This window comes from Ceratotherium simum, chromosome 35 (genome assembly GCF_057802395.1).
Source record: "Ceratotherium simum simum isolate JZ-2026a chromosome 35, ASM5780239v1, whole genome shotgun sequence".
NCBI classification, from domain to species: domain Eukaryota; kingdom Metazoa; phylum Chordata; class Mammalia; order Perissodactyla; family Rhinocerotidae; genus Ceratotherium; species Ceratotherium simum.
Window position 1 is genome coordinate 21,011,336 of NC_141934.1, and position 19,572 is coordinate 21,030,907.

At 53.0% G+C, this 19,572-nt stretch overlaps 1 protein-coding gene across 1 annotated transcript; it reads right to left on the bottom strand.

Moving 5' to 3' along the window:
- Positions 1–9,875: 9,875 nt before the first annotated feature.
- On the bottom strand, positions 9,876–19,028 carry SDSL (serine dehydratase like). The gene is made up of 7 exons (XM_004429951.3): positions 18,842–19,028; positions 18,554–18,593; positions 17,714–17,853; positions 14,092–14,180; positions 13,080–13,307; positions 11,124–11,248; positions 9,876–10,069 (listed from the first exon to the last, which is right to left on the bottom strand). Exons 1-7 carry the CDS (start codon positions 19,013–19,015, stop codon positions 9,876–9,878), a joined length of 990 nt encoding a protein of 329 aa, XP_004430008.1. The 5' UTR covers positions 19,016–19,028.
- Between the last annotated feature and the right edge of the window lie 544 nt (positions 19,029–19,572).

Sequence of the window (19,572 nt, forward strand, 5' to 3'; positions counted from 1 at the left end):
CTGCAGGACACCCGCCCCTAGCTGAAAAATAAAGCCCCGATGCCTGATGGGGACCCTCTGGAGCCTGTGGCAGATACTGCTGGAGGGAGAGTCAGCCTCGCATGTGTTATTGGGGTCCCTGAAATCCGATCATATCGTTGTGTGGTGCTGCCGGGCCGTTACTTAACCAAAGCAGGGCTGCCACAGCACAGGAGAGGGACCTCTGGGGGAACCCGGCATATTCCCAGGAGCCTGACACCTCGTGAGGAAGTCACTCTCTCTCGGGTTCTTTTCCCACCCTCCTGATTGTTTTAGGGAGAGTCTCTGTGTGGTGCTGGCATGTCTTAGACGCCCCTCTAATGCTCGCGTGTCAAACACATGGCAGGCCGGCTGCAGACGGGCACAACAGAAGCTAGCTACCATGTAACGGCATGTTTCATCTTTGCTTGTATTTATTGCTACACTTATTCTCTAATTCTGGGAAGGGATACTGTTTCTTCATTTAGAGACATGATAACATTTGCTTTCTAAATAGCACGTAAGGCTTCAAGAAACATAGGAATTAGGTAATAGCGAAGATGATGTGTGGACTGACACAACTCTAGGTGGCAACATGAGTTTGGGGATGATCTTTCTGGAATGTGCGTATTTAGAGAGAGCTGGCCTCTATGGGCCCACTGCAGGTCACCAGAGACTTCTCGGTGGTGAACACACAGCCCCAAGGGATTTTCACTTTTGGACCAGCTTTGCTGTGGCTGTGCTGTGTGACTGTGACTAGGTTACTCACCCTCTCTGGGGTGAGGCAAGTGGGGTGCTCACCTTGGGTGCAAAATTTAGGGGGGTGTGGTGCACCAAAAACTCAGTAATCCGGATAAATAGTATTTTAATATAATATTTTGAAAAATCAAAATTAGGGCAAAATAATCCATAATGAAAAAATGGCAACTTTTTTTAAAAAAGACAGAATCTGACAGGTCTGGGATTCGGGTGAAGTGAGACACACTTTATGTAAAATGAGACCTATCTTTATGTAAAATGTCGTGATTTTATTCATCATGAATTTCTTTTGCATTAATTTTAATTTTTTCTTTTTTTTCCTTCTCTTTTGTGAGGAAGATCGGCCCTGAGCTAACATCTGCCCATCCTCCTCCTTTTGCTGAAGAAGACTGGCCCTAGGCTAACATCCGTGCCCACCTTCCTCTACTTTATATGGGATGCCGCCAGAGCATGGCTTGACAAGCAGTGCGTCTGTGCGCACCCGGGATCCGAACCGGCAAACCCCGGGCCGCCGCAGCAGTGTGCGCGCACTTAACCACTTGCGCCACAGGGCCGGCCCCTAATTTTAATTTTTTTAAAAATGTTTTATTACAATATCATTTATCTTGATTTCCAAGTTTTGGTCGCCCCTTACATTTTGCTCCCAAGGCAAGTGCCTCACCCGCCTCACCCCAGACCCAGCCCTGAGAGGCAGGCTGTGGGCCAGGAGGGCCCCTCTGAGGAGGCGACATTTAGCCAAAGCCTGAATGAGGAGAAGTTGTCGATTTTGCTGAGATCTGAGGGAAGCGTGTGCCAGGCTAAGGGAACACCACAAACGATGGCCCTGAGGTAAGATCAAGCTTGGTGAGTTCTAGGGAGAGAAAGGCCGGTGTGGCTGCAATCTGGGGAGTCTGGAGGGGCGAGTGGAGGGGAGAAGAAGGAGCTTAGGCCCGAAAGATCAGCAGAAGCCAGATGACACAGGGCCCTGTAGACCAGGAGGAGCGTTTGGCCCTTCATCCTAAATGCGGGGCAGAGGAGGGCAAGGATCTGCCTTAGGCTTATTTAAGTCTACTTGGGGTGCTGGGATGGGAGTGGGGGCAGCCTCAAGTGGCAACAGGGAGATCGGTGGGGGGGCTGCTTGTTACCCGGGCAGGGGACATGCCTGGCTGTGCCCCCTCTGTTTGATATCGCAGGCCTTCCCCTGGAAGCCTTGGAGGGTGCTTTTATTCCTCATCTTGCAGGAAGGGAAACTGCGGCTCAGAGAGGCTAATTCATCTGCTCAGGGTCCTGGGTAGGAAGAAGCAGAGGTGGGGTTTGAACCCAGGTCTTAAAGCACCCAGCCTGGCCCACAATCTGCCCACCTTCCCATCTCAGAAGAAAGAGGATCACGTGACTTCAGGCAAGCCTCAGTTTCCCTCATCTGTAATATGGGACGAATTATAGCACTCACTTCCCAGGGTTGAGGAGTCCAGGGAATTAAATTCACCACACGCATGCTAAACACAATAATTTTTACCTTACAAGGGAAAAAAAGGCCCTCTCCCACCCACTTCTCTCTCTACTGGTTCTCCCCTGAAAGGAGAAACTTTGGTGTTTGTTCTTCAAACATTTATTTTATTCTTCAGGTTTTTTTGGAAGGGGAAGGATTGGTGAAGGTAATCAGTTTTCGGACTTAAGATAAAAAATCGCAGCAGAGGGTCGACTTGACTCTTGATAATTAATGGGGCGGCTTGTAATAGGATTCTCCTGCCCGTGGCGCTCCCAGGGAACACCTTTTTACATAAGATATTGCCCACGCCGGAGTGGCAGCAGGGTGATTTATGGGGTTCCTTGCTCCAGAAAACCTCTCCTGGGCTTGCCCAGCCAGTGGAATTTATCAGGGAGTTTGGAAGCAAGACGAGAAACCCGCCCGTAACATTTTTGATGGAGTTTAAAAAGCACAAACACTGGGGAAGGGAGAGGCCGATGGGACGGGGGAGGGGGAGAGGGCCGTTTCAGTGGGGTTTTCCACAAGCGGAGCCTGAGACGGGGATGCTTGGCACATGGTTGATCAAGGGAGGGCTCACTCGGAGGAGAGGGGAGTGAGTGGGAGCTGAACAGAGGGAGGGGAGGGTTCAGGTGGAGGCTGGCCTCGGCCTGATCCCTCGGGGAGCTCTGGGGACTGTGGATGGCACCACAGAGCTGCCCCGCCTCGAGGTTGTGAGAGGGTCTGCCTTTTATGTCCCTCTGTCAGTTGATCATTGGCTGTGTGCCACCCCGGGGGAAGGCATAACCTCCCATGCATCCTCGACACAGTGGCTCCCACTGACAAGTCTCTGGAGAAGGGTGCATCTGTGGGCCATCAGCAGCCAACACCCCCAACAGCTGGGGGACGGCTGCACCCACCTGATAAAGGGGATTTGAAAAGGGGTGGGGGCACCAATAGCGTCCACTGCAGAGGCAAATATTTCTCAGGACAGGAGATGGAAATCAAAGCTGAGGACAGGGCTGAGGGATGGGGGCGGGGGTGTGGTCTCATGCTCCACTCTCCCAGGGCTCTCTCTCACCCTCAGAGTAAAATCCAAAATCCTGACCACAGCCTGCAAGGCCCTCCATGATCTGGTGCCCTTTCCCCCACCCCACCCCCTGCACATGCTCTTTACTTCTCTGTCTTCTACCTTCTTCTATAATTCTCTCCTTCGCCCTCTCCCCTGCAGCCACACTGGCCTCCTCACACACTTCCACCTCAGGACCTTTGCACATGCTGTTCCCTCTGCTCTTCCCCCACATGCTCCCCATGGCTTGTTCCTTTATTTCCTTCAGGCCTCAGCTCAAATTTCACCTTTTCGAAGAAGCCTTCTTTGACCATCGTATCTCAACTAACCAATTGATGAAGGCACTTAAGAAACAGATCAACTAAGTGCATCATGAACACTTTGGATCCTGAGTCCAACAAACCAACTCTAACCAGACATTTTTGAGACCATCTGGGAAAAGTTGAATACAGCTTGGGTAGCAGATAAGATTAAGAAACTATTTATTAATTGTGATGGATGTGGTAATGGTATTGTGCCTACGTTAAAAATTGTTTTCCTTGTCTGTTAGGGATCCATACCAACCTCCTTTATGAGTAAAACAATATGGTGCCCAGGATTGTTTTAACATCTCCAACAAAATGAGATAGCCCCACCCCGTCCCTGTCATTCTCTCTCTTTATCCTGCCCGTCCTTCCTTGCAGCATTTATCCTCTTCTGAAATATTGTATTTTTATTTGGGGATGTGTTATTGTCCCTGTCTCTGCATTACAATGTAAGCTCCATGAGGCCAGGGCTTTTGCTGTATTCCTGCCACCTAGAGAAACGCCCGACACAGAGTAGGGGTTTAATAAATATTTGCTAAACGAATGAATGAATGGATCCATAGGCTCCTCATGTCCCCCTCCCAATGCCCCTTCCTTTTGTATCTGCCATCTCAGACATCTACCCAGATGGTCATCCAATCCCGGTGGCCCCCCTCACCACTCCAAATCAATCACTGAGTTGTGTTGATTCCACCTTCCCAGTGTTTCTCCAAAATTGTCACCTCTTCTCATGCAAACCATGTGATTTGGTCAAAGCCTCCAGGCCCTGCCCTGGGTCACCCAGCCAAGCAGATGTGAGTCTGGAGTTGCGCATCTAACCCCGGCACATACTTCAGCCCAGCTGGGGTCCCTCCCACCCCCTCATGCACAGCCACTCACTCGTCCACCCCTTCATTCCTCATTGTAGTGGAAACTGCTAATTGCCCTCCCATCTCGCTTCTCCTCTTTAAAAATTGAACCCTGAGCTCCAGCAGGGTAATTGTTTTCCCAGCTAAAGACTACATTTCCCACACTCCTTTGCAGCTAGGTAAGTCATGTGATTAAGTCTTGGCCAATGGGCTATGAGTGGAAGGGAAGTGTGCCACATCCCAGTGATGCCCTTAAGGAAACTGTGTGCACTCTACTTTCTCTTTCCCCTTACTGCAGCCTTGCTTATTATGAACCAATTCTGAGCATGTGAGTGAGGACAATATTTTAAGAGCTGGTGGAACAATAGGATAGAAGGAACCTGGGTCCCCATATGACCTAGTGGAGCAGAACTGTCTACGTTCCCTGAACTAACACTGTAGTTTTGGGTCTTTTCATTATAGCAGCTTAACCTGTACTCTTACACATTTATTCTGGATGCCAAAGACTTGTTGTCATCCCTTAATATCCATTTTATTCTTCTTTCCCTATAACTAAACCTCTGATTTTAGCTGGGCGTGTGGCTGCCTGTTATAAAGACTACATTTCCCAGCCTCCCTTGCAGCTAGCTATGACATGTGACTAAGTTCTGACCAATGGGCTATGAGCAGAAGTTGTGTGTGTCAACTACAGGAAGTGTCCTTAAAGAGAAGGGATGTGCCTTTCTTCCTCCCTTCCTCCTTCCTGCTGGCTGGAATGAGGATATAATGGCTGGCCCCTCAGCATCCACCAGGGATCATAAGGTGACTGTGGGAATGGGATCCACTTATAGCTGAATAACCAGACCAAAGGAGCCTGGGTCCTTGACACCGTTGGGACACTACACCAGCCCTGGATCACCTAACTCCAGACTTTCAAGTGAAAGAGAAATAAACTTGTATTTTGTTTAAGCCATTTATTTTGTGTTTCCTGAATTACAAAGCTGAACCTAATCCTAACTGAGGTATTCACTCATTCATTCGTTCATTCATTCATTCTAAAATGAACGAGGAACACAAAGTAATGGAATTGGTGTGCAGGTCTGGGGTGGATCCCCCATAGCCCTCTCCATGGGACCCTGAGTGCCCAGTCTGCCCCAAAAAGCCCTGGACATCGAGGCCCCCAGAGAGTGGACTCTACACCCCATGAGAACAAAGCACCCTACCAGGGCAGCATGAAGATCCTTGGACCCTCACCCCAGGTGTCCTGGAGTGAGTGGCTGCCCGTCTCTGGTCCTCAGCACGCCCAATACCATCAGCTAACAGCCCTGCTGGGCCTCCCAGGAAGGGTGGGCCTGAGGCTCTAAGGCAGAGCGATGCTGGCTCCATGCCACTAAGGTTGGATGGAAAATTAGGCCACTGCCTTCCTGAAGGGCTTGAGATTAAATCCTGGAGGCATCTCTGGGCTCCACCAGCCCCAACCACCATGACACCAGTCCCTTCTCAATGAGGCTCCTACCCAAAGTGACTTGAGACATCCCCCTGGCTTCATAAAATACTGCCCCCGCCTTGTGGGCAATATCGCTTGAGGTCATGTTTTGCTCTTCTTGTCAAGGCAGTCAAAATGAACTCCCAGGCCTGGGGGCAAGAATATATAAAAGTGGATCCAAACAGAGGCAGAGCAAGACACTGCCCCGATTGCCCTCATCTTTGCTGAGGGCCAACCCCAGATAAGGCTCAAACCTAAGCAGCTCAAAGCAAGTCAATTCAACTCAAGAGATGTGTATTAAATGCATATGCCATCAGTCAGGATCCTTCCAGCCTCAAATGACAGAAATCCAGGCTTAAGAGAAAAAAGGATTGCATTGGCTTGCATAAGAGAACAGTCCATGGGTGCCTCCCAATTCCCAGCTGAAGTCTGAGAGCTGCTCTGATTGGACAGCTTGGCTCCTGGGCCCACCCTGGAACCAATCACCGTGGCCAAGGGAAATGCAATGCTTCGATTGACTCAGGTTGGGGGTCACGTGCTCCTCCCCCGGATTGAAGGAAGTAAGTTTCCTGCAGGACCTGTTCAGAGCCTTTATATGAATATGTGGACAAACAGAGCATATGGCGTTTCCTAAATTGCTTTGAATTTGAGCGAACACTAAGAAATTGGGAGATCTGGTATGCGGGGTCTGCAGGGGGATGGACTTGAGCAGTGACTGCCTCCTTTAGACAGAACATGAGCTCTCCAGTTTGCTCCAATCCCCACCACTCCCTAATGTCTAGTCCCCAACCTTCTTCACGATAGACCTCGAAGTTTGATGTCTGGCTAGTGATTGGATTATAAGTTCCAAATGCAAAAATGTGAAGCACTACACATTTTGAGGGAAATCAAATAACCCTCAATTAATTGCACATATTCTTTCACACATACGAGAGCATGTGTGTGCTCTCCTGCAGGCACACACATGGACACAAACACATATGCATGCATACAAGTACACGAGTACACAGGTGCACACACAACTATGCACAGATGACCTGGGATACCAAGCCAGCCTGAGCCATCGCATCCCCAGCAAGAGGGTCAGACTCTTCTTTGCAGGTCCTGGGGCATGCGCCCGCCCTGTACTGGGCTCTTGTTCAGGCTGGGGAGGGGGGAGCAGAAGTGGCATGACCCTGGTCCCCCCTCCCCACGCTCCTGCCTTGCCTGGGGCCAGCTCTGGGGTAAGAATATCTCCTGTGCCAGCCAAGGGCTGGATTCTAAACTCTGTGTCACCTTGGCTTAAGGCTGGAGTAAGGACTAGGTGGAGGTGAGGCCTCTGGTGGCAGGGGTGTTAGAGTCAGCCGATGAGGGGACAGAGGAAGCCTCAGCCACCAGAACCCGCAGGGAACCAAAGGGGTCCCCGCCCCAGGAGAGGACCCCAGCTGGGGGCGGCAGGCAGGCTGGGCGTACCTTGGACAGGTACACACACCTGGCGGCCCAGTTTGCAGTGCTCTCTCCACGGCCCTGGACCAAAACAGAAGCTTCTGCTCCCAGGATCCCCCTGGCAGGCTCCCCATTTCCCCCAGGGAGCGGTCCAGAGGCAGAGACAGAAAGGTAGGCATCTCCGCCCCAGGGCCCATCCTGCGACATCAGCTCATAGCAACCCCACTCCGCAGCTCCCGTCCTCCACAGCCTGGCTCTCTCCCTGTGCCTCCGCCCTGCCTTGGCGTTCCTTGGGTGTCAACCAGGAAGGCCTAAATGAAGGTAGCTGACGTGTCTTATCTGACCGGGCCCCTGGGCTTCTTATCTCCAGCCTCCCAGGACCGAGAAAGGAGCAAACAGCAGCTGACAAGTCTCCCAGGAGAGCGGCCAAGGGCCGAGGCCTGCCTGGGAGATGGAGCACCTGGCACGGAGGCGAGCTCGGCCCCTCACCTGGAGGAGCACGGGCTGGAGGGAGATCATTGCTGGCTGAAGCAATCCCGGGAGGCTCCAGGGAGGAGGCTGCCCTCACACTGGGCTTTGAAGAACGTGCAGGATTTAAAAGTGTGGAGGGCAGGGCAGGCAGGGGGACACGGCTTCAGCAAAGGCAAAGGGCTGTGAGGGCAGTGGTGCTTAGATGCATGGGCCTCAGATTTTTACATATCGGGGCTCCCGTGCAGCTGTGTGACCTGGAGTAAGTGGCTCCACTGCTCTGTGCCTCAGTTTCCTCATTTGCAAAAATGAAGGTAATCACAGTGTCTACAGTATGGGTCATTACAGGATTAAATGAAATGACTGTAGGCCCATAGCACACAGTAGGTGCTCAGTGCACGCATAAATGCTAGTTCTCCCCACCCCTCCTTGTTGGGGGAGGAATGCTCAGGAGACAGTAAGAACTAACACTTATTGAAAGACAACATATGCCGAGTCCACAGTAATAATCCGCAAACAACTCCTTCTACAGATGAGAATGCTGAGGCGCTGAGAGGGAGCATCATTTGCTCAAGGTCGCCTGGCTGGGAAGCAGGAACAGAGTTCAGGCTCAGGTCTGGCTGAATCCAGCTCTGGGGCTCTCAGTGTCTCCTCTGTTCAGGGGAGCTCACAGTCTGACTCCAAGGAAATAGGGCTGGGTCCTGGTGGCTTCTGGAGGGGGCCACCCTGGCAACGGAGGATTACGTCTGAGGTCAGAGAAGGATGCTGGGGCAGCCGGAGAAGCGGAAAGAGGTCATCGCTGCTCTCAAACCCTCCCCTTCAGAAAAGGAGGAGAGACCCGGTGGAGGGAAGAGCTTGGGCAAAGGGAAGAAGGTGGGAAGAAGCAAGGGGGCCGCCTCCAGCACAGAGGTGCAGCCGGAAGCCCAGAGAGGGGAGGGCACTTGCCCAAGGTCACACAGCCCTGGTGAGGCAGCCCCTCAGCTGGGCCCAGCAGCCATGTTCGGGCCCCACGTGGACCCCACACTCTCTGAGCCTGTTTCCTGCAGGGCTGTGAGGGGGTGGATGGGGCTCCCCCAGGCCAGGACCTTGTGGGACCCAGTCATCTCTGGGACCTCAGCACCCCCAGCCCAGGGAGGGCCCCAGCAGGGTGGAATCAAGGAAGATCCGAGGGGGCCGAGGCGGACCTCCCTGCCCTGCACCAGGCTTCCCATCGGAGACGTTTTGCTGCCCCCTGGTGGCTCCAGAAGATTCTAATTTTCCCTCCAGTTTCCATAGGATCCTTCCCAGGGGCAGCAGGTGCCCAACTCCAGGACCACTATCCACACTCCCTGTGACCCACGGGTGCATCCAGACCCACCTGGAGGTCCTACCCCCTTCCCCAATGTCCCACCACCGACCCCCACACAAAGAAGGCTGAGGTCCAAGAAATACAGTCATACTGAAAACCACAGGTTTGAACCCGGCTGGACCACATTCCAGCGATGTGACTCTGGGCGGGTTAAGTCATCTTCCTGTGCCTCAGTTTCCCCATCTGTAGAACAGTGTTGATAATAATGGCTGCCACTTCATGATGCCTTTGTGAATGTTGAAGAAGAAAATGTGAGTAGAAAGATCTTAGAAGTTTCTGGCACATGACAAGCTGTTGGTAAAGACTGGCGATATCGTCCTCGCCTGCGCTGGCTCGAGAAGTGACAGGACATCCCCCTCTCCCTCCTGACCAGGTCCCCCAGGTAGGGGAAGCCCTGTTAGGAGCTCGGCATGGCTGGATTCCCCAGAGACCAGAGGTTTGACTCCCTGGCTTTGTGGCCCAGCTGTGTGACGTGGAAAGAGTGGCTTCACCACAGTGCCAGCCTCAAGGCCGCTGTGTGCCTCTATGAGCTCATGGAGGGGAAACACTGCACCCGCCCGCCAGAGTCACAGATTCAACTCAGAAAGTGTTTATTGGCCAGGGCTGCAGGGGAGCCAAAGGGAGCAGTTCAGGAGTGCTTCCTGCAGGAGGTGGCCAGCACAGGGCACAGGGCAGCTTCCGCAGCCATCCACCGGCACAGAAGCCCCTCAGCCAGCTACAGGGGTCTCCACCGCAGACCAGGAGCCCTCAGCTCTGGCCCAGCTGAGCTCTCAGAGCCTGCAGCTGTCGGCTGTCAATGCTGTTGCCTCCGCACACGATGACCACAACCGGGGCCAGGGAGGGGCGCAGGCAGCCCTCAGCCTGGAGCCTCTGCAGGAGGCCTGAGTAGATGGCAGCCAAGGATGCCCCGCAGGCAGGCTCCACCAGCATACGCTCGTCATCTGCCCGGAGCAGGGGAACGGGGGTTGGGGAGGAGAGGAGGGAAAGAGAGGAACAGCAGTTAGTGCTCAGCAGGCTCTGGGCACCACAAACCCAGGAAGCCAGCCGGCCAGCCTGCCTTCCATCCACCCATCTCAAAATCCGTCATTTGTCGGACCCTCTTTCCATCCATCAACCTGACCATCTCTCCCTCCATCCACCCCCCTTCATCTACCTATCCATCCATCCATTCCTCTATCCATCATTTGACTGTCTGTCTGTCCATCCATCAGTGTATCCATCAATCAATGTATCCATCCATCCATCCATCCATTCATCCATCCATCCATCCCCTATCCATCATGTGCCTGTCTGTCTGTCCATCCGTCAGTGTATCCATCAATCAGTGTATCCATCCATCCATCCATTCATCCATCCATCCCCTATCCATCATTGGACTGTCTGTCTGTCTGTCCATCAATGTGTCCATTAATCAATGTGTCCCTCCATCCATCCATTTTCTACCTGTTCACTCACTCATACATTCATCCATCAATTCAGCAAATATTTATTGAATGCCCACCCCCTGCCAGGCCCTGTGTTAGGTGGGCCCCGGGGACACAACAGTGAATAAGACACACCAGCTCCCCCCCTCACAGAGTTCACAGTCCAGTGATGTAGGTGGACAAGAACCAGGTGGTTACGAACGGAGGGATTGGTGCATAGGAAGTCTCCCACCTAGGCAGTGTGGGGTGGGAGATGGGAGGAGGCTTCCTGGAGGAGGTGCCATGATGGCTGAGTAGCCTTGAGACATATGAAATCCACAGGGAGCAGGGCCGGGGTGGGCAGCCAGAGGGAAGAAGAGCATGACAAAATCTGGAGGCTGGAGACAGCGCGGCATACTCCTTCTTCCCCGCACTCCCAGCCCTTCCCTCTACTCAGTACGCACTTATTGCATAATTACCGCACAGCCAGCCCTGCGACAGGCGCTGAGGACACAGACAAGAGAGACACGCTCTCACTAGAAGATCCAGGGATGCTGAGCTCGGGGGTGGGCGTGGGGCAGTGCTCACTCACCCAGGAACCTCTGCACGGCACTCACAGCCTCCGCATCCTCCACCACCTCAGAGAAGATCTCAAACTCCTTCGTGCACTCCAGGGCCCGCGCAACCACCGTCTTGGCACCCAGGGACCTGGCCACGCTGCAGGGGATGGGGACAGGGGTGCAGGAGGGCAGGGGAAAGCTGGGGAATCAGATCTCCCCACAGGGACCCAGCTCTCCCCAGCCCTGGCCCCCTCCTGCCCTGTGATGGGCGTGGCTCACAGAGGAGGCGCTCAAAACTTGTGTGTCCCATGAATGACAGACAAACACACACCACTCTCTCTGACTCTACTACCCTGACCGTGCCATTACCCCCAGGAAGCAAACATGGAAAAGGACTCTTTTTCATTTTATTCATTAATAACCATTTATCTTGTCTGTACTATAGCAAATATTGATTGAATGTTGAGATGGCATGCATTTTCTGTTGTAATCCTCACAACCTCCATTTGAGTTGAAACTTATGAACTCCATGTTGCAGGTGAGGAAACAGAAGCTCAGGGAGGTTAAGGAACTGGCTCAGAATGAGTCAGAATATGACTTTATTTGGAAATAGGATCTTTGCAGATGTAATTATTTAAGATAGGGTCATATCGGATTCGGGTGGACCCTAGATCCACTGACTGGTGTCCTTATAAGAAGAGGACAGACCCACAGAGAAGGCGGCCACGTGAAGACAGCAGGAGAGGGAGGTAGCTACAAGCCAAGGAATGCCGAGTATTGCCAATAACACCAGAAGCTGGAAGAGGCGGGAAGGATTCCCCCCAGAGCCGTCAGAGGGACCACAGCTCTACTGACACCTTGATTTCAGACTTCTAGATTCCGGGACTGTGAAAGAATCAATTTCTGCTGTTGTAAGTCACCTAGCTTGTCATTTCTACGGCAGCCCTAGGAAACTAACACAGCATCCATGATGATGGTGGTGGTGGCGATGAGGAAGGATGCAAGATGAGGCGGGGTCTGGAGGCTGGACCACTCTCTGTTAGTTTGTTTCTAGGAACTTTTCCTCAGTTGAATTAAAATCAGTTACAAAAAGCAATGGGGAAAAAGTTCTCTAACAATGTTGCAGAAAAAATGAAACTATGCTTACGATACATAATATGAACTAGAAAAATAGAGGTTACAAAACTGTAGAAGGATATAATCGCAACTTTTAAAAATATATAATCAATTCATTCATGCATGTCACAAACATTTATTGAGCACCTACTGTGTGCCAGGCCCATTTCACTTGTATGTAACTATGCATGCACAGGGGGTAAAAACAAAGATTGGGGGGCCGGCCCCGTGGGTTAGCGGTTAGGTGCGCGCGCTCCGCTATTGGCAGCCCGGGTTCAGATCCCGGGCGCGCACCGACGCACCGCTTCTCCTGCCATGCTGAGGCCACCTCCCACATACAGCAACTAGAAGGATGTGCAGCTATGACATACAACTATCTACTGGGGCTTTGGGGGGAAAAAAAAGGAGGAGGATTGGCAATAGATGTTAGCTCAGAGCCGGTCTTCCTCAGCAAAAAAGGAGGATTAGCATCGATGTTAGCTCAGGGCTGATCTTCCTCACAAAAAAAACAAAGACTGGGAAAAATGCAACCCATTGTTCATCTTTGGATGGTGGGACTGAGGGTGACATTTTGTTGTCCATTGCTTACTGCTTGCCTACATTTTCCACATCTGTAACACACTCCGATTGCTTTCGTAATGATCCAGACCAACGAAAGCTTGTTTTCTTAATTGAGGTGATTTAAATGAATCATATCCTTCAGCTACTTTTCCAGCCCTGCCTTCTAATTTAGATCCACATTACTGTGGTGTAGTCTCAGGTGAAGGAGACCCTCTAGGGTGCTCCCGCCCCCACGGGTTGGGGCTGGGATGCCTTAGGGCAGCAACTCCCCACCCTCTGGTCCCTCACAAATGCCCCCAGCCTGCACCTACCTGGTGATGTCCGGCAGTGTGACCAGCCTGCCCGCCTGGACGGCCGCATTGAAACAGTGCGCCCCTTGGGTCTCCATGGCGATGATGGGCACGTGCTGCCAGCCCACCTCCGCCAGGCCAGCCGACACCCCAGCCAGGAGCCCCCCGCCCCCCACCGACAGCACCACGGCCCCTGGCGGGGTCCCCAGCTCTGCCTTCAGCTCCTGCACGAGGCTGGCATGGCCTTCCCTGGGAGGGGAGTGGGAGGAAAGCAGGGTGAGGGGCTCCGAGTCCCAAAGGCTCACATACACACAGACCCCCCTCATCGCCGTCCCCTCTCCACCCACAGCAAGGGGGGAGGAGACTCTGCAGCACTTGGTGCACTCGGCTTTCATCCGCTTATTCCATTTATCCAGCCACCCACTCTTCCCTCCTCCATCAACCTCCCAGCCACTTTCTCAGACATTATCCCATTTAATCCCCTCTGCGAGCTTGGAAAGAGGCAACATTTGTATGTGTGTCTGTGTGTCTGTGTGTGTGTGTCTGTGTGTGTGTCTGTGTGTGTGTGTGGTTAAGAGGGGACCAGCATATCACTTGGAACCAGCCTGACTCAAGCCCTGGGCCTGGGACTTAATGTCCCTGCCACTTACTAGCTGTGTGATCTCCAGCAAGTTGCTTGACTCCTCTGTACTCAGTTTCCTCACCTGTAAAACAGGCATAAAACACCCACCTCTAGGGCTTCAGGGAGGATGAAATGGAATAAATGTGTCCCAACGTACACACTCAATAAAGGGAATGAATTATTGGCATTTCCATTTAACACATGTGGAAACTGAGGCACGGGTCAGTGAGATGCTTTGCACAAAGTCACACAACTCACAAGTGGCAGAAGCGAGGTCTGAACCCAGGTGTGTCTGGTTTTGAAGCCTCTTCTCCTCTCTGGGCCTCAGTTTCCCCTTCTGTCCAGTGGGAGGACCCTAACTCAACAAGGGTCTCAGCTCTGAGCTCTGTGGGGGGAGGACACCAGCCTTACCATATCAGAGGGTGGTTGAACGGGGAGACGTTCTCCCAGCCATCCCTTTTAGCCAACTCTTGTGCTCTCAGATTGGCCTCATCCCAGACCTGAAGAGAAACCGAAGGTCTCAGGAGACCTGAGAGTCAGACCGCGGTTGGTGCAGAGCCTGCACTCTCCTGGACGGCCCCAGGGTCCAGTGGGCTGGGGAGAACCCGAGGGTGAGACCCGAGCTGATGTGGGGCCCCTCGCCTTCCAGGACAAGGGCAGCTGCTTCCGGGTGGATACATGTGTGCTTTCCACAATCCCACAGGACCCGTCTTGCTGCCGAGCTGTGTGAGAACGGAGCCAGCCAGCCTGTGATGCTGGGGAAGGGAACTAGGCGGTTTCCACTCCTAACCAACCAGGAGGGGAGAAGCCCCCTCAAATTAGAGCCCCAAATAACAACTCAACCCTCACAAATTGTGTCCATGAAAACCAGCGATTGCTCAGCTGGTGACCTGCCAGTCGGGTTTAGGCAGCCAGAGAGGCGGCCTGGATCTCGACAGAGCCGACTACCTCAGGGCAGGTTTCTTTTCTCACTGGCTCGGCACCTGTGGCAGAGGTCCCTGCCCCTGCAGACCACCCCAAGTTCACCTGCAGGTGTTCTCTCGCTATGGGACTTTGCTGGGCAGTGGACAAGGCAGAGAGCAAATGCAAAGGGAAAGACCCTCCAAGAACGACCCTCTGACCCTCACCGGGCTGTGCTCTACACGGCAGCCCAGAGGGTCCCTGGGGGACTGACCAGTTGCCCGCGGAGGTGACCTGCTCATTCACACACCCCCTTCCCTTCCCTGACTCATCTCCACCCTCCCCTATCCATGTCTCCTGCAATCGCCTCCAAATAAACCACACGCCCCCAGATTCTCTCAGGGTCTGCACCCCTTCAGAGGGACCCCACACCAGCCACTCTCGGCAGAGGCTAAATGGTCAATAACAGCCTCCTCTCCCAAGGGTAGGGCGACAGGGGGCCAGAAAGAGCCTTTGCCCTTCTTCTGGCACGCTGCAGTGCCCACTCTGTGCCCAGGCCTGGGCGAGGGGCCTCAGAGAAGACAGAGAAGTCGTCTCTGCCCACCAGCAATCACCCGTGCAGCTGAGGAGATGGCCCCATTCTCTTGAGTTATTGAGACAAAAATGAGATCTGAAACTGTGCCGCCCTTGAGGCCTCTTCCCTGGGGGTCCAGAGCAGCCTCCACTCTGGCCCCTGCCTCCTATCCCACCCACTGCCATCCATTGCAGCCAGACTGAAAATCCAACCACGTCCCTCCCCTGCTCAAAATCCTCCCATGGCTCCCCATGGCCCTCAGGTTAACACCCACGTTAGCCTTACCTACAGCCGCCCTGTCTGATCAGGCACCGTCCCCCTCTTTGGCCTCACCTTTCAGCACCATCCCCCCAGATGCTGGGCTGCAGCTGGAACACACCAGACTCACCACATTTCCATGACTTTCTCCCTTTCCTCTGCCCACAATCCCTCTCTCTCTTCACGCCACTGGGAAGACTCATATGTCTCCTTCAAGATGAATTCAGGAGACTCTGCTCAGGGAGCCTTTCCTGGATCCCATCCCCAAGTCTGAGGCATAGCCCGGCGGTAGTTGGTAGTTGGACCATTGCCCAATTCTCCACCCCTCCCTCTGTTAGAATCACACATCCACACCCTTTGCCCTGCAACTTTGCTGTTCTTCCTACCAGAGTGGGTGGAGTACGTTTCTCCATCCCACTGATGCTGGTCTCGGCCATGTGACTCGCTTTAGCCAATGGCACATGGCAGAAGTGACAGTGTCACAGTTCTCAGCCGAGGCCTTACGAGGCACGGCATGCTTCCTCTCACTTCTCTTGCCATTGACCTTGAGAAGAACGTGCCCCAGGTGGCCGCTGGGCAAGGAAGATGAGGGGCACGTGTGCAGACCTTGGTCTTGCCTGCAGCCAGAAGCAGAAGTACCCCAGCCCACTCACAAACCCGTGAGCAAGAGAGAGAATGTTTCTCGTAAGCTGTTGACATCTGGGGGCTGTTTGTTATGCAGCATTATCTAGCAGCGTTAGCTGGGTAAAACAATGTGCCTTCTCTGTTCTCCCTCAGTGCTCTGTGCTTCTCCATCACAGCACTCACCATGTTCTGTTATCATCATCTGGTCACCTGTGTGTCTCCCCAACAGTACTTTGAGCTTCATGAGAGTAGGGACCATGTCTTACTTTCTCTGTATTCCTAGCTCTGTCTAACATAGTGCAGGAACATAGTATGTGTTCAGCAAATGGATGGAAAGAAGGGAGAGGAAGAAAAGGTGATGGGATGATAGAAGGATGGATGGATGGATGGATGGATGGAAGGAAGGAAGGAAGGAAGGATGGATGGATGGATGGATGGATGGATGGATGGATGGATGGATGGAAGGATGGATGGATGGATGGATGGATGGATGGATGGATGGATGGAAGGAAGGATGGATGGATGGATGGATGGATGGATGGATGGATGGATGGAAGGAAGGATGGATGGATGGATGGATGGATGGATGGATGGATGGAAGGAAGGAAGGATGGATGGATGGATGGATGGATGGATGGATGGATGGATGGATGGAAGGAAGGATGGATGGATGGATGGATGGATGGATGGATGGATGGATGGATGGAAGGAAGGATGGATGGATGGATGGATGGATGGATGGATGGATGGAAGGATGGATGGATGGATGGATGGATGGATGGATGGATGGATGGATGGAAGGAAGGAAGGAAGGAAGGAAGGATGGATGGAAGGATGGGAGAAAGGGTGATGGATGAGAGGATGGTTGAATGGATGAACAGAGGAAGGAAGGAAGAGGGGAGGAAGAAAGGATGATGTGATGATGGAAGATGGCTGGCTGGATGAGTGGATAGATGGAAGGAAGGGAGAAAGGGTGATGGATAGGAGGATGGTTGAATGGATGCATGAACAGAGGAAAGAAGGAAGGAAGGAAGGAAGGACGGAAGGAAGGAAGGAAGGGAGGAAGGCAGGGAGGGATGGAGGGAGGGAGGAGACTGTATACACTAAGTATTTGGAGACCAGCTTTCGGGTACCATGGTATGGCTTTTAGTTTTAATTTTGATGGTTTTAAAATGTCTATTTTCCAGAGATGATTTTTTTTTTCTTTTTTCAGGGTGGGTAGAAGGATTACATGTTTGTGTCTATGTTCCTTTGGTAACAAAATGCTATCCTGTCAGTGGGCATCTTTCACGTTGGGGTGGTATCAGAATGAGAAATGATGCTGCCATCATCTTTCTGTACATCTTTTGTCTTATTGAATGGCAAAAATTTTAAAGTGGATAACACCAAGTGTTAGTGAGGCTGTAGGGGGCTAGACACGCTCCTGGTAACCTCAGGGTCCCAGTTCCTCCTGGGTTCGTGAGGGGGACGTCTTCTCAGGGTGGGGAGAGGCAAGTCGAGGGGTCCCCGCCCTCTATATACATCACAACACCTCCCACCCCTCAGCTCAGCCATCCTAGGAGAGGACTGTCCCAGGCATAGTCCCTCAAAAGGATGAGGAGACGGAATCTCGTAGGGGTCGGGGAGGTGAAGGGGAACAGCCTGCTCCAGCTGGCTTCCCCTTCCTGGGGTCCTTACCTTTCCAGTCAGCTGGACCTCGGCCCCCTGCCCCTGCAGCCTCCTCACCACCTGCAGGGAGGTGCCCTCCGGGAGCACGATGGTGACGGGAATGCCCAGCTTCCGAGCTGAGTAAGCAGCAGCCATGCCTGCATTGCCCCCTGTGGAGGCAGCAGAAGGGGGTGCCGGGGGCAGTGCTGCATTAGCCTGTTGACACACTTCCCCTCCTCCTCCATTTCCCTCTGGGAGTCACTCCTTCCCACTCATACGCCCCACCTTTGAGTCCTGTCCCTGGCCCAGAGGTGGACACATGATCTAGATTGAGTCAATCAGAGAACTCAATCCCCTGACCCGAGATTGACTTAGGGACGAGTACATGACCCAAGCTGGGCCAAAAAGACCAATTCATGGATTGAGGAGAGCTGTCAGGAAGGGGGTACTCCCTTTTCACTAGGATTGGTAGAATAGTAGGGCTCAAGCCTCGAACTTCTGATGGCCATCTTGAGGCCTCTGCCATGAGGCCTGTATGAGAATAATGCTAGTATAGAGGAAAGAGAAGCCAAGAGAAGGAGAGATACACAGGAGAGCTCCTAGATCCAGCTGTACCTGAAAGCCTCTTATTCCAAGAATTTTCAGTTCTTGGAGCCTGTGGCTTAAACTTGTATGAATTGGGTTTCTGTCACCTACTTCCATGAGTCCTGAATGATGGGAAGAATGCTGGGAGGGGACATACGAAGTGGCCATCTGACCATGACCTTGATGAGGAGGCTGAGCCCTGGACATCTACTGCTGCTCCAGCCAGCTCTTCCTCCCCCACACCCAGCCCTGAGGACCTTCATGAGCAGAAAGGTGTGGGGTCACCTGAGGCACACACCAGGTGTCTGCATCCCTTCCTGGCCACCTGGGAAAAGAAGGAATGGGGTTGGGGGCTAACCCAAGCAGGTGTCACGGAGGCCTGTGCAGGATGGAGTTCGACCCTCCCCATCCCACTCAACACTGCTCACCCCTCACCCTGCCCACAGCTCTCCCCTCCCTTCTGTACAAGTTCACGTCTCCCTTCCTGCCCTTGCCCCTCCCAGCTCGCAGCCCTCACCCCTCCTCTCCATCCTGTACAACTTCGCTTCTCCCCTCCTGCCCACACAGCCTCACCTCCTGGCAGAAATGCCCGATGCCCCGGATCTTGAAGGAGCCGGTCGGCTGCACATTCTCACACTTGAGGAGGACAGTCGTGCCCGCCACCTGGGACAGCGCCCAGCTCTCCAGCAGAGGCGTGACCGTGTGGAAGTGCTCACCCTTAGCACGCGCTGCCAGGGAGCCCTCCATTCCAGCCAGCGCTGAGACGGCCTGCAGGGGGACACGAATGTCACAGCCCAGGCAGCGCCAGTCAAGAGCCCCTTAACCAGAACAGGGCGGGGGGAAAGCCCCTCAGCTTGGTCCCATTGCCCCATCAAAGCTGTGAGACTCCGGGCAAGTATCTGCTCCTCACTGGGCCTCAGTTTCCCCATCTGGATAAGGAGGTTTGAACCAGGGGCCCTTTTATTCTGTAACTGTGGCTGCCCACAGAGCTGGGGACACAGAACGTGGCCAATACGTGGTGGTGTACGAGAGTGGAAGCATTCATTCATTCATCATTCACTCATTCAAAAATAATTTCTTGAGCACCTACAATGTGTGAGGTGGTTCCAGGTTTTGGGATGCAGGAGTGAACAAGTCAGTGGGTGGCCTCCGCTTTGTCACATTCTACTTGAGGAGACAGAATCACAGAATTTCAAATAGGGATGACTTGGGGGGTGTATTTTAGCGAGACCGGTCGGGAAAGACCTCTCCCAGAAAGAAACTTTTTTAAAGCTTTTATTATGGAAAATTTAAACATAGCAAAA

Coding starts and splice junctions, on each gene's coding strand:
- SDSL (XM_004429951.3), bottom strand. CDS start 19,015: ATGGAGGGCTCCCTGGCAGCGCGTGCTAAGGGTGAGCACTTCCACACG. Junction 14,181..17,713: donor AGGTCCAGCTGACTGGAAAG/GTAAGGACCCCA, acceptor GTTTCTCTTCAG/GTCTGGGATGAGGCCAATCT. Junction 13,308..14,091: donor TTCAACCACCCTCTGATATG/GTAAGGCTGGTG, acceptor CTCCCCTCCCAG/GGAAGGCCATGCCAGCCTCG.